This window comes from Pinus tabuliformis, chromosome 3_2, assembly GCF_031772625.1.
Source record: "Pinus tabuliformis cultivar Carrire ecotype Pingquan chromosome 3_2, CPIR1, whole genome shotgun sequence".
NCBI lineage: Eukaryota > Viridiplantae > Streptophyta > Pinopsida > Pinales > Pinaceae > Pinus > Pinus tabuliformis.
This window is the reverse complement of record NC_142302.1, coordinates 727392547-727405273: the sequence shown is the minus strand read 5'-3', so window position 1 is coordinate 727405273 and position 12727 is coordinate 727392547. Positions and strand designations below refer to the sequence as shown.

The 12727-nt window shown below is 38.2% G+C and overlaps 1 protein-coding gene across 1 annotated transcript; it reads right to left on the bottom strand.

The window, feature by feature from the left end:
* Positions 1-9100: 9100 nt before the first annotated feature.
* Positions 9101-12628, bottom strand: LOC149182679 (uncharacterized). Its single transcript, XM_089416929.1, has 2 exons — positions 11741-12628; positions 9101-11661 (listed from the first exon to the last, which is right to left on the bottom strand). Exons 1-2 carry the CDS (start codon positions 12491-12493, stop codon positions 9949-9951), a joined length of 2466 nt encoding a protein of 821 aa, XP_089273055.1. The 5' UTR covers positions 12494-12628; the 3' UTR covers positions 9101-9948.
* Positions 12629-12727: the final 99 nt, after the last annotated feature.

Here is a 12727-nt window from a genome sequence, read left to right as displayed (position 1 = left end):
TGGTCATTATCCTTGGGTGATACTTTTATTCCCCATTTTCTATTGAAAAAGTAGCGTTTTTCTGTTCGATTATGATAGGATTGGATGAACGCCGGTTTGGGTGGATGTAGACCCATGTTTTTTTGTGGTGATCTTCAAATGTCTTGAGGAAAAGAAAAAAATCCTTGACCAAGGTCCATGGTTTTGGGGATGAGTTGGTCTTCTAGTGAAGCCATGGTTTCCCAACTTCAATCCTCTCACTATGTTTCTGATGACTACTCTAGTATGGGTGAGATTCCCAGTTTTCCCATTCACTTTACCCATCTAGATCTCTTAGAAAAAGTGGGAAATTTTATTGGAAGATTCGTCAAAGTAGACAGGGAAAGACTTTTGAAAGGAATTTTCACCTATGTTTGCATATGTGTTTAGGTAGATCCCAATGAAGTTTTGCGAGATAAAATTGAGCTCAAGTGGATGGGAATTGTGTATTCCCAACCCCTGGACTATGAAAATACAACTTTTCGATATAGGAATTACCAACAAGATAGACACCTTCAAACTGTCTGTCCCTTTCCAATAGGGGGCTTCCTCCTTATAGTCATCTAAGAACTCTAGCTGCAGTTGGAGGGATCTTAAGGAAAGAGAGGGATCCAAAATGTAACACCCCTCCCTTGTGTGTCAAACTTTGCAAACCTAAGCTGAGAAAAGCTAGGTATGATGTGTAATATAAAAAGTAAATACATTATTAATAAATTAATCACTTGGAAAAGCGAGACACCAAGAGATGAGATTCTTGCCAAATCACATTGGTGAATGGGAAAGGATAATTCTTTCATGGTAAAGCTTCTCGATTTAATTCTAGATAAGTTGGATGGATTGGAGATAAATATCCATTGAGAAAAACATAAAAGTTGTGCGGGAGAGAAAGGCAATCTTCTATGAGGAAAATCCTCATGGGAGAGAAAGGTGAGCTTTTATGAGATAAGCCTACGCAAATGGATAAAAAGATCCATAAAAGCGAGACACCGCTAATGGAAACCATATCATGAAATAAGGTATTAAATACCCATTGCATAGATCAATTGGAGGCGGTTGATCCATGGCAAGAACCTCGACTCGGTGGTGAACTGAAGAGTCATTTCTAGGTTGGGTAGCGGTGCTCTGTTTTCCAAGTGTCGTTCTCTCTTTTGATCTAGTTTGACTCACTTGCGTGGATTGTTCTGTATGTTGGTTTCTTACCCTCTATGTTATAAATTCCTTAGCATATGAGAGAATTTGCTTGAGTTTTAAATGCACTGCATGTGGCGTTAATGAGATGATTTTATGGATGCTCGCATATGAACAATCATGGTTTGCAATCGCATAAACATTGCCCCAGAATCGATCCACGAGCCACCAGATCTCTCTCTACACGACTTCCAACAGTTCATCTGCGTTTCTTCGTGGTCAAAACGATTTCAGAAAAGGTATTTTTCTGCAAGAGAGTGCTAAAATTGCAAAGCGCCATTATTTTCTTGTCGCCGTCATGAATCCTCTACGCCTTGTCCTAATGAAATTATTTAGAGTTCTTGATTGGAAAAATTTGCCATATTTCAACTTTCTGGAAATATTTCATTAAATAAGCTACCGTATTATCTAAAATAAATCTGAAGAAAGAGGCCGTGCTCAAAACAATGTTTTAAGCAGCAAATTTCACAAGGGTTATTTCTGGTTCAGTTATTCTGAGCTTTCAATGGAAAATTTTGACTCTATTTTGGCTTACAGGCAAGATTTCATAAACTAACGCTCTCTATAAATGGACTAGACAAGGTTGTGCTCAAAATTTTGTTTAAAAAATGGCAGAGTTTGGGAAGAAGTTCTTTAAGTTAATGGATCAGCATTCAGATGCATTTCAAGTGGTTTGATTGAATGATTTCTGTCTCAGTTCTGCACATTTAAAAGTTTTGGAGAATGGGAATTGATAATTCTGGTATTTGATGGTGTTCTATTCAAATTACATAGAAGAAGATAGAAATCTAGGGCTCACAACCCCTACCTAAGAAATTCTGGTATTTGATGGTGTTCCCCCGACCAACCAATTGTTAGGCTCACAACCCGGCTAGGCAAGGTCAAGTTTAGGAACAACCTAGCTAGGCGAAGTGAGAGAGTACCGTAGTTAAGCGCTGTAGGGTCAAAGAGAGAAGGTGAAGGGTTGGATGCCTCACCGATCAATGGGCTAAAGTAGGGGTTGGGTGCTTTGTCAAGCCCCCCCCGCTTCTTATTCACTAGTGTCGTGTCGAGAGCAAGGAACATTCTGGAAAATTCAATATTAAGCATCAATCTGCGATGAAACGGGGGATTCCTCTATAATCGGCTATGGTCTTATCTAGAAGGGCACCTCCTGGCCTTATGACTGGCATCTACACCTCCTTCCTTCCATATGCTAAGGTCAATGGTGAAGTGGGTCTAATCTCTTGCTATGGAACTTCATGCATGGACAAGGAATCGATATCTACCTATTATGCCAAGGGGACTATTAGAAGGGTACTAAATAGGACTAAAGACTATTGGCTATTGGAATGGCTAAGTTATACTAGATCTAGATCTTTATCTCGGTAGAGAAGAGAGTAAAGAAGTGAAACGTAGAGATGCGAGTATCATATGTCTAGACGAGTATAATATGTATAGAGCTCGAGAATGAGTATCATATGTCTTTCTTATGCTCAAACAATATTCTCATTATTTGCTTTGTAGCTTCTCAATCCATCTCTCAAACTCCTGAGGGTCTCCATCTAGTTAGGGGAATTTTTCTTCAACCTCTTTCCCACCGATTCCTCTTCCTAATGATGATAGGATTTGGGCATGTTGTATTCTACCATTCTGCTGCTCATTTCTTTATCCTTGCTAGAATTTTCATATTATTTTGTGTGTGTGTGTGTTTGCACACACATGAATGTTAGCCAATAAAAAATAAATCAACTCAATTTACTGATCACCTCAGCATATCTGTAATAGGCATGTTGATATGAAACTAGCTAAAATTTTAAATCCCATAACAATATGCATATTAGGAATCAAAATAACATTTAATCAACCTGTCAAACCAACAATCACATCAAATGCAAAGTCATCATTAACACACATGTACCATGTAACAATTAAATTATCAAGTCAATTTTTTTTATTGTGTGGGTGTGTGTGAGCCTCTTCGGGTTTAGTGATTGCTCTTTTATGATCCACTCTGTAACTCTTAACAAAGCTTCTAACTTTATCTTTCAAGGCCCATCTAGTCCAAGTGTTGGACTTGGACCCTGATACCACTATGTAACTACCTCCCTTCCACCCCCTTAAAGGTTCCCAACCAGCTGAGGGGGGTGTTACTTATCGTCAACCCGATCCCCAGGGTCCATTACGAAGATGGGGTTAGAGAAAACTCTAATTATTGTAAGTCTATGGAATTAACTTTCGATATCACCATTGCATTTAGCTTGTTGAGAGCTTTCCGACAATACCAATTTTACCTTAATCATATTCCTAGATCAATAGTTACACTTGATTAAAGATCATCCTATCACAAGAGGCCATGAAAACATATAAACTATGGCCTTTGCATAACTTTGACAAGACATCTTGGTGAGTCCCACCATTAGGCCCACGTCATATCGTTACAAGTTATTTCTACCCACGGTGCTCGGTGTCAACCAAGAAGAAGGGTGGCAGGAGGCGAGCGGTAAAGGTGGACTCAAGGTTCCACTTTGGAACTTTGATCGGGTCAGCCATGCCTTCATTGATGCTCTCACTATGTTGTAGGTTACAAAGAACTCAACAACAAGTGATGAGCAGTGGATGGCAAACAACTCTCCCAACGCTCTTAGTTCCACCTAGGCCCCACACTCAACTCTTTTGTCTACACTAAATTGCGTTGGTTATTGTGTTGATTTGATTGGTTTATTGAGGACATAAACGACAACTGATGGGTGATGGTCGGCGCCAGTTTATGCGGCATGGTTTTGTTGGGATGTGGTTCCACTAGTGCCCACTTAGTCTTGGGCTCACTAGCATAGGGATGAAGTTCAGTTCTCACACTACCTACCCGTCCTAATGACGTGGATGTAGTGGGCTTATAAAGTAGGATGATTTCTACCTCACCTAGCCTAACTACTCAAGGCCTTAATGTGTAATATAACCCAAGGCCTAAAGCCCAACTCTCGATTCACACTAAATAACCAGTGCATGAGTGGTCTGAACTATATGTTCATCAACATGTTCTTAGGGTACATTTACGTATACATAAACACATAACTACACTTTCATCATGAACATAATAATAAATAACATAGCCCAAGTAAGTATCGAAACCATAATTTTGCAAATGTTATTCCGCTCATGAACATATCAACGAACTTCACAGCCAGGGAATTATCACATTTACAAACACACAAGATATTGCTTCAAAACAAAAGTCATCATAGTCCATAAGACAATATACACAAACATGTTACACTTATCTATGTGTTTCAATATGGTTGGAAACTGAAGGAGGGACTTCAACTCTCCATCCAACCATAGGCTAGTCACACTGTAGCCTTTATTGTAGCTAACCACCCACCCCTTCGAACCAGATCTAAAGTTCGAGGGGATGTGTATTCAAGGAAATTCACACCCAAGGCTTAATCACATAACCATGATGAGGAGTCCACTGTCTAGGTGGTTTATCAATCACTTTCTAGCAATAACCACCATAGTGATTCACTTGCTCTTTGGGTTAAAACACATGACTTCACCTAAGGCTAAATGGGTTATATCTCAGTCCTGACAGTCCTTACGATTGTTATCGTCTTTATGACGAGCGTCGGGGCTATGCTCATTTCGGCGTTGATGATCGGGCTAGCGATGGTGTGCGCACATGGCGCGTTTAGGGTTCCTGAAGATCTCTTTTTGGACGAAGAGGAGCCCGTTCCTGGATTTCTCTCCTTCCTCGGCGGCCCTACCCCGGCTATTGCCAATGTCTGAGGGGTTTTCCATGTACGCAAATTTGCTTAATTTCTAATTTTTCAGTTTGATCTGTATGAATTTTAAGAAGAATAGCAGGTTTAAAAAAAGACCATCTTAGGGTTTCTCTTTTTTCTTTATCAATTGGGGTTATTTGAATCTGGGAAAAGACATCAGGGTTGAATTGGGTTTCTATGGACAAAAAAATCATCGTAAGGTTTCTCTATTTTTGTTTCTGGTGGGTTTATGTGAATATGGGGGTAAACGTTACGATAGAATAGAATTTCTATGGATTCGAATAAAACACGAGGGGAGAAAAAATGACTTTATATCTCTTTTTTTTCGATCAATTTATGCAGTTTTCTGGTTCAAAGAAGTGACGGAAAATAAGAGACAGACGATTAATTGAAATTGCCATTGTTTAGAAAACTTGTGAAATAATTCATCCCACAGTGGGATTCATTTTTCCCTTGCGTTTTATTTTTCTTTAATTGTTTTATCTCTGTCAATTTTAAGAAGAAAAGGAGAAAAAACAACCATCTAAGGGTTTCCTTCTTTTCCTTTCTAAATTATGTTCGTGTGAATTTTGGGAAAAAAAATTAGGGTTGAATCGTGCTTATTCGGTTTATAAGGAAACTTGAGGGCTGTAAAACAATGTGTATATGCACCCTTTTTCTATCAGTTTATGGTGTTAGCTGATATGACAAGAATTGAAGACAATTTAATGGCATTGCTTTTCTTGAGCAAAAATTGGTAAAATAATTCATCTCCCCGCGGGGTGTTTTGCCCTTGCGTTCTGTTTACCTCGGTGATAGTTTACCTGGTAAATCGGTGAGAGTTTACCTCTCCACTGGCCTAGGTTTGAGTCCAGGTGTGTTGTTTCTTACATCCTCTCACATATACGTGGTAATCCCCTGGGCGACACGTCCTAGGAGATTGATCTGTTCCTTCCAAAAAGAATGAGTTGTTTCTGTTAAAAAAAAAGACGAGCTCAAATAAATGGACCCGCATCCTTTTTTAATTATATCAGGTGATGTCTTGGAAAATCTGAGTAGGTACCGCCTGTAATTTCTTATTGGCCAGCAAATGGGTTTATGCATGCTTAGTGTTTCTGTTATGGTAGAACTGGTAATTGGGAAAAAGTTCCAGATCATCCTTTCTTGTTTAATTAGTGAAATGGTTTTTTCATGTTCCTTAATTTAGCTATCTTGAAAGGGAAAAGCTTTACTGTGGTGGGTTTACCGTTATTCATGGAAGAGTGAACCTGGTGTGCTTGCCAGTACAAGTCAAGGTGTTAAAGTCCCTGATTCAGATCTGTTCTTAGTGGAGTTTTGTTATGTGCAGATTTCTTTAGGTTTGAACTAGCAGATATTGTTCATAGAAAGCATTGCTGCTATGTCCTTAACAAGATCCCATTGTATTTTTCATTTCTTATGAATTTCGGAAAAATAGATTCAGTTATACTGCAAATTTGATGTCGTTTATGCATTCCATACTCTCCATGCAATTGTTTGCCGTAGTAGTAGTATATATGGTTTTGTGAGTGGGATTTTGCTTTAAAAGAATTTTTGCTCCATATTTTTAGAATTGTAGAGATGGTTTCATTTAAGGGCCGTCGAAAGCTGTTTTCAGCTATTAAAGTTTTTCATATCTGTAGTCTTTAGTTCCTGTTATAAAAGTGAGTGGGTATTCTTTGCTGCAAGGAAGGTTCTTGTTTTGGGGGTTGATAGCGATGCAAAAACTCATTTTAAATTTGACAACATCCAATTTCAGAAAAATTGCATGTGAAATTTAATTTTGATAGTTTTATCATTTATGATTTGAATTTTATAGTCATTATCAAAAGTTTCTTTATATGTTGGACTGTTGTAGTTGACGGTATCCGTAATGGACTCTGCATACACTGTATATGGATGGAAGATAACTTTGGAGTAACGCACGGCCTACAAGCAGGAGAGTGAATATCTGACACAGATTTGTCTGACTGCTAGGTTCGGATTGCAACCAAAACTTAGGCTTATGAGAGATTTTATTTGAACTCATCCATGAAAACTTGAAAATTGACTGACATGACCCAGCTTATAGATAAATGTATCACAAATAGAATAATGGTTACAAAGTATGGCAGATTGTCATAAAATGCAAATTCGTTTTTGCAACCTTCTGAGAGGTTGAGCAGATTTGGAATAATCAAAGTTGACTGTCTAAGATGACTGAATCCTATACGATCTGTTCATATGTCTCCCCGTTGTCCAATTCTGCTCAAATTTTGTCCCTCTGTACACCTATGGGCAATATCTCTAAAAATATGTCCCTCCACACATCTAACATTCCTCTGTAGTAGGTTGTTCATATTTCTTCATTTCGGTAAATGTGGACGCATTGCTTTGTTGTGCATGTTGTGGGCATGTAGCCCCCTGCTGCATGTTGTAGGCTTTAAGAGATGGTCCCTGCCTTCCTATGTATTATCTATAAACTCCTAGAACATGTGTTCTTGGTGCCTCCCTATTCCCTATACATGATCCAAAATCTACAGCTGCTAAATGACTTTTCTTAGGCCCTCAAATAATTGGCCATCAAGGTGATCTGTGATGACCTCCACCCAAAGCCTCCTCGGCAACACATGCTCCTTGAACCTAATGCAAGGTGCGAGGCATTAGTATATGAAAACTTTCTCAAAAACTTTCAATCCATATACAAATTTATATATTTTTAAACGTTTCTATGTTCGAGTGAGAGATCTCAATAGCCCCGTGAATCTAGATTCACAATCTCCTATGGCTCTGTCTACTGGGTGCATTAACTTCATTCAATTAACTTTCTGTAAGCCCTTATGAGAGGTAACATTTTTTAACTTGCTACTCAATAATTACCTAGTTTACCAAAGGAATATCTAACCCAAGCTGCAGTAATAAAGTCTTCCACCATAATAAGGTGTTACTCTTAACATAAAAATTCAGCATCTGTTCTTTGTGATTAGTATAATCATGTACCTAGCTACACTGTCCAGTTCTCCATGTTCATCATTTTTCAAGTCCAGAACTGGAGACCTGACTTCCTGCAAAACCCTAACCAAAACAAGGTGAGCTTATAAATGAATAAAGACATCCTCAGTGCCCAATATATAAGAAAATCAAAACAACAAACGAGTTTATTTCATCCCCTGCAGCAACTTTGTCCTCCAAATGAGCTTTTTGGCTCTCTTAAGAGCCTTCAAAAAAATTTAGATTTACCTGTTCTAATTCATTTGCATTATCAAACTCAAGAATTGCAAGCTCAACATCGGTGCTCTCCAGAGCGTGTACTTGCTCTTGCAATTTAGGATCTCTGTATGGCATGCTATCTTCATCTTTTCCCAATTCAGAAAGTGAATTCCCTATACCACTGTGTTCAGGTGCAAGATCTCTAACATCATAAACACTAATTGATTCCCCTTGTAAGGAAGGAGAGTCCATATCATTGGTGAAGCTTGAAGGAGAACTATGTACGGCTACATAAGCTTCCAATCCCTGCTCTACCAGCACTTCTCTACCTTTGGAACCTTCCTCCTCTTCCCATGAAGCACTCTAACCCTTTTGAAGCATCAAGTTGACTTAATATATCTTGAAAAGAGAGCTCCACACTTCTCAAGACCTCTTGCGTCCTGGAAGAATCATGTGCTAAAAGAGAGAGCAAGCAGCCATATTCTTCCTTTAAGTGCTTCAACTGAGCGTGTTGTTTCAACAATTTGGAAATCTGGTCATCTGCCCTTGAATGAGCTTCTCTTAACTCTTCAGTGCGTGCAGCCAGATCATCCTTGATTTTTTGTATCTCATGGTCACTTTCTGTTTCTACTGCCTTTTTTGCATTTGAAAGTGTTGAGATTTTGTTTTCTGCATCTGCTAGCTCACTCTCAAGGGAGTGCACCCTTTCAAAAACCTTATCCAACTTAGTGGCTAGTATGTTAGCTTCTCCTTTGAATTTTGTAGCTTCTTGTTCAGCAAAACCTATCTTTTGCTGTAGTTCATTCACTGATTTACCAAGCCAATCAATTTTCTTGACCGGATCCTAGTATAAAACTTCATCTGTAAAGTCAATAGTGTTTAATGTCTTCATTATACTCTGTCTTGTATTGTTGCTATCAAGTAACTTCTTCTCTAGCTCGGCACAATGACTTTTTAAGGAAAATACATCTGTTTCTAGACTTTCAAAGCGCTCCAGCTCACTTGACAACTCGCTGATTCTCTGCTTATGTTCATTAATCACAGAGTCACGTAATTGCAACTCCGTTTTTAGCTGCTCATGTTCTACTATTTTTTCATCCAGAGATTGTTTCAAATTTTCTCGTTGTTGAGCTAACCCTTTTCCTTTTTTCACTGCCATAGTCAGTTTCTCCCTTATTACTGATGATCTCTCTTCTGCCTCCTCAAGCTGTACCTGTAAAGCATCCTTTTGTTTTTTCACTGTCTCTAGCTCTTCAGCCATTATTCTATTTTTTTGTATATGACTTTCTATCTCTACTCTATGTGATGCCACTGCTAAATAGACTTTTTCTTGCTTTTTAGTCATTTCCTCAAGTTCTGTAGTTTTTGTGGTCATTGCAGCCTGAAGACCCTGAAGCTCCATCATCTTTGCATCACCACTTTCCTTGAGCTTTTCAACTTCTTCAGATAATTCATTTAGCTTTTCTATGAGTTTCTTGATACATCCTTCGAGATGCTCCCCATTATTGCAGAATAAAGATAACTCCTGTAGATCTTGATCTTTCAATGTTTCAATAACCATATCCAATAGTCTCTTCATACAGTCTTCTGCAATTAAATTCCTATCAGCAATGCTTGATTCCACAGGGGACTCACTCATAGGTTGATAAACAAGATCATTGCATAAACTCTCTTTCCGGGATGCATCTTGAACTGCTTGCTCGTTTAGAGATTCAAATTTAGAATTAAGCTCCTCGAGGCTTTTCACATATTCCTGTTTTTCATAGTTTACTTTCAAGAGATTTTCCTCTAGGCTTTATATTCTCCTCTTTGAGTCCTCCACTTCAAAGGCAGATAAGTCAGCAATTCTTTGAGCATTCTCAATTTCATGCTTAAAACGAGCTGCATCTTGTTGGGCCTGCGTTAGTGCTCTGCTGAGCCATTCAATCTGAAATTCTGGATCAGTATTTCGCATAGATGTTGGCATATCAACATTCTCAAGGATTTGTTCCCATCTTTGAATAAGATGGTTCCTTTCCAAGAAAGTCTTCTCCAGTATATCTGACTGCTCAACTACACTACGGTATTTATTTTGTAGTTCCTCGCACTCTTCTTTTAGATCTTCAAGATGACTCTTCCCAGTTTTTTCATCATCCACACTTGTTTCAGACATAGTGTTATTTACTCCAAGAGATGATTTTGCAAGCCACTCAACTTTATCAATTATTTCTTTGGAGTGGATTGCCTCTGGCAAATTCATCTCCCCAAAGACATTTTCAATTTTCTGAAGAAGTGAGTCCTTGTTAGAAACTGATTCCCGAAAAGCACTTGCAGAATTCTGAATATCTTCTAGCTCTAATTCCAGTGCTTTAACACGCTTAGAAGCTTTCATTTCAGTTTCATGCAATGTATCATTTTTCTTCTGCAATTCCTGCAAACATTTTTCTAGCTCATTGGACTTGTCCACTAATGATTGTCTTAGTGTATTGCGTTCCTGAACCAATCCTTTTCCTTTAGCGATGGCCAGACTAAGCTTTTCTCTCACTGATGACAATTTGCTTTCTGTCTGCTCAAGCTCAGTTCTCATTTTGCTGTTATCCATGCTCATTTCTTTAAGATTCTCGTCAAATTTACATAAACGGTCCTTCAGTTCCTTAATTTCTTCTTCATGCTGAGTTTTAATTGAATTCATTACATTTACTTCTTCATTTAACTGGTCTACTTCCTTTTCTTTGTAACTGAAGACTTCTCTGAGGAACACATCCAAAGAAAGTGTCGGTTTTTTTTCCAACAAGTTTCCATAATTAGAAGCAAGCTCAAGTAAGTATTTATGAACCAGGTTCACTTGTGAAAAAGCTACCTTATACTCCTCAATAAGAAAAAGGAGGCTTGTCTCCAGATAAGGCATTCTCTCCGAGCAAGGAACAGATGCCAAAGTCTCATCTTGAATGACTTCCTCAATGGCAGCTATTAACTTCTCTATGGTAGTGTCAAACTGGTGTTTCAAGTCAGAATAAAATTCTGAAGAAGCTTTCATTAATGTTTCCTTTTCTGAAAGAGATTTTCTAAGGGCATCTACCTCCAAATGTAAGGAATCTCTTTCATTTGCATTTTGGGCTGCTTGAAAATCCATTTCAGTGCATTTTTCATCCAGTACTGTGCACTTACCACTAATCTCTTCAAGTTGGGCACATTTCTGAGATAGCTCAACTAACTTAACATTCATATCTTGAATATCTTGGTCCTTTGAAAACAAAATAGACTCAAGTTCTCTTATAGTGGGTTCAAACTGTGATCTTTCATCCAATTCTTTCTGCAAATGTTTCATGAACTTGCTACAGTCAGCGACTAGGATGTCCAATGCCACAAAAGATTGCATGTTTTCTTCTCCAACTTCACTGGACTCTGCATGCCGCAGACGATCAACTAGCTCTTCACTATGCTCAATCATCCTCTCTTGCTGCTGGACCAACTTTCTAAGCTGATCATGGATAATAGCAAGTTGTTGTATAGCTGAATCTCTCTCCCCCTGCATCACAGAAACTCCTTAGTTTTTCAAATGAATTCTGCATTTCTGAAATCTCTAAACTATGGAATTCAAATATTACCTGCAAGATTGTACATTTTGCAAGCTGTTTTACTGTAAAACTCACAGCAGTAGCAAGCTGCAAATCAATATTTGAAATTTCTGATTCATTAATAGATTTAGATGGTTGAATGGTTTCCTCAATGTTTTCTGCCTTATGAACTGTTGAATTTTGACAATCAGTTTTCTGAACACCCAATGATGTTTCTTGGTCAGTATACTCTCCATGCAATGGTTCTATTTGACTCTGCAACAAAGCTGAGTCGCATCTTGCCTCAGGGATAGGTAGAAAGCATTCACCCTCTACCTCTGTTAACATATGTCTATGCTTGCACACATTGCTTGCAAAATTCATATTTTCTGATGTAGCTTTATGAAGCTCAAGTACCATATCTCTCAATTGCTTATCACGTTCTGATTTTTCATCTTGCCTCCTTGATAAATATTCCTTGCAATCATATAGCTCTGCAGAAAGTTTGGCATTCTCCTCAGAGAATCGATTCCTTTCTTCTTCATGTTTTTGGTGGAAATCAGCTTCTTTTTTCATTTGCTCCAGCTCAGCTCTCACTACATGAAGATATTCAGATAGCTCTGCTCTCTCATTTTCTAATTTTTTGACCAAGACCTTGAATTCATCAAGATCATTCATCGCTTTAACCTTTTCAGCCCTTATTTCATGCATTTCATCACTAAGTTGAGATATTTGACCATTAAGTTCATCAGTCAGCTGCCTTGTTCTCATAGCTTCTGTCTCAAGTTGTTCTTTTTCAACCATTGTAGAACATGTCTCCAGCTTATAACATTCAAATCTCTTGTAATCTGTTCTTTAGCTTTAATAGCTTCATCTAGAACAGGTCTCATTTCAGCCAATTCATTTCTTACAAGCTGATTTTCTTGTTCTGCCTTTGCCATATTCTTTGCATGCTCATCAAGCTTCGTTAAAAGATTGTGATTTTCATCGTTGAGACTTTGTTCTTGAGTTCTGAGTTTTTCTAACATTTCAATATAA

Bases quoted from the DNA above. Each gene is read 5' to 3' on its own strand.
- LOC149182679 (XM_089416929.1), bottom strand. From the start codon at position 12,493: ATGGTTGAAAAAGAACAACTTGAGACAGAAGCTATGAGAACAAGGCAG. The intron at 11,662-11,740 runs GTAATATTTGAA...TCTGTGATGCAG, and splicing joins CAAAATGTACAATCTTGCAG to GGGGAGAGAGATTCAGCTAT.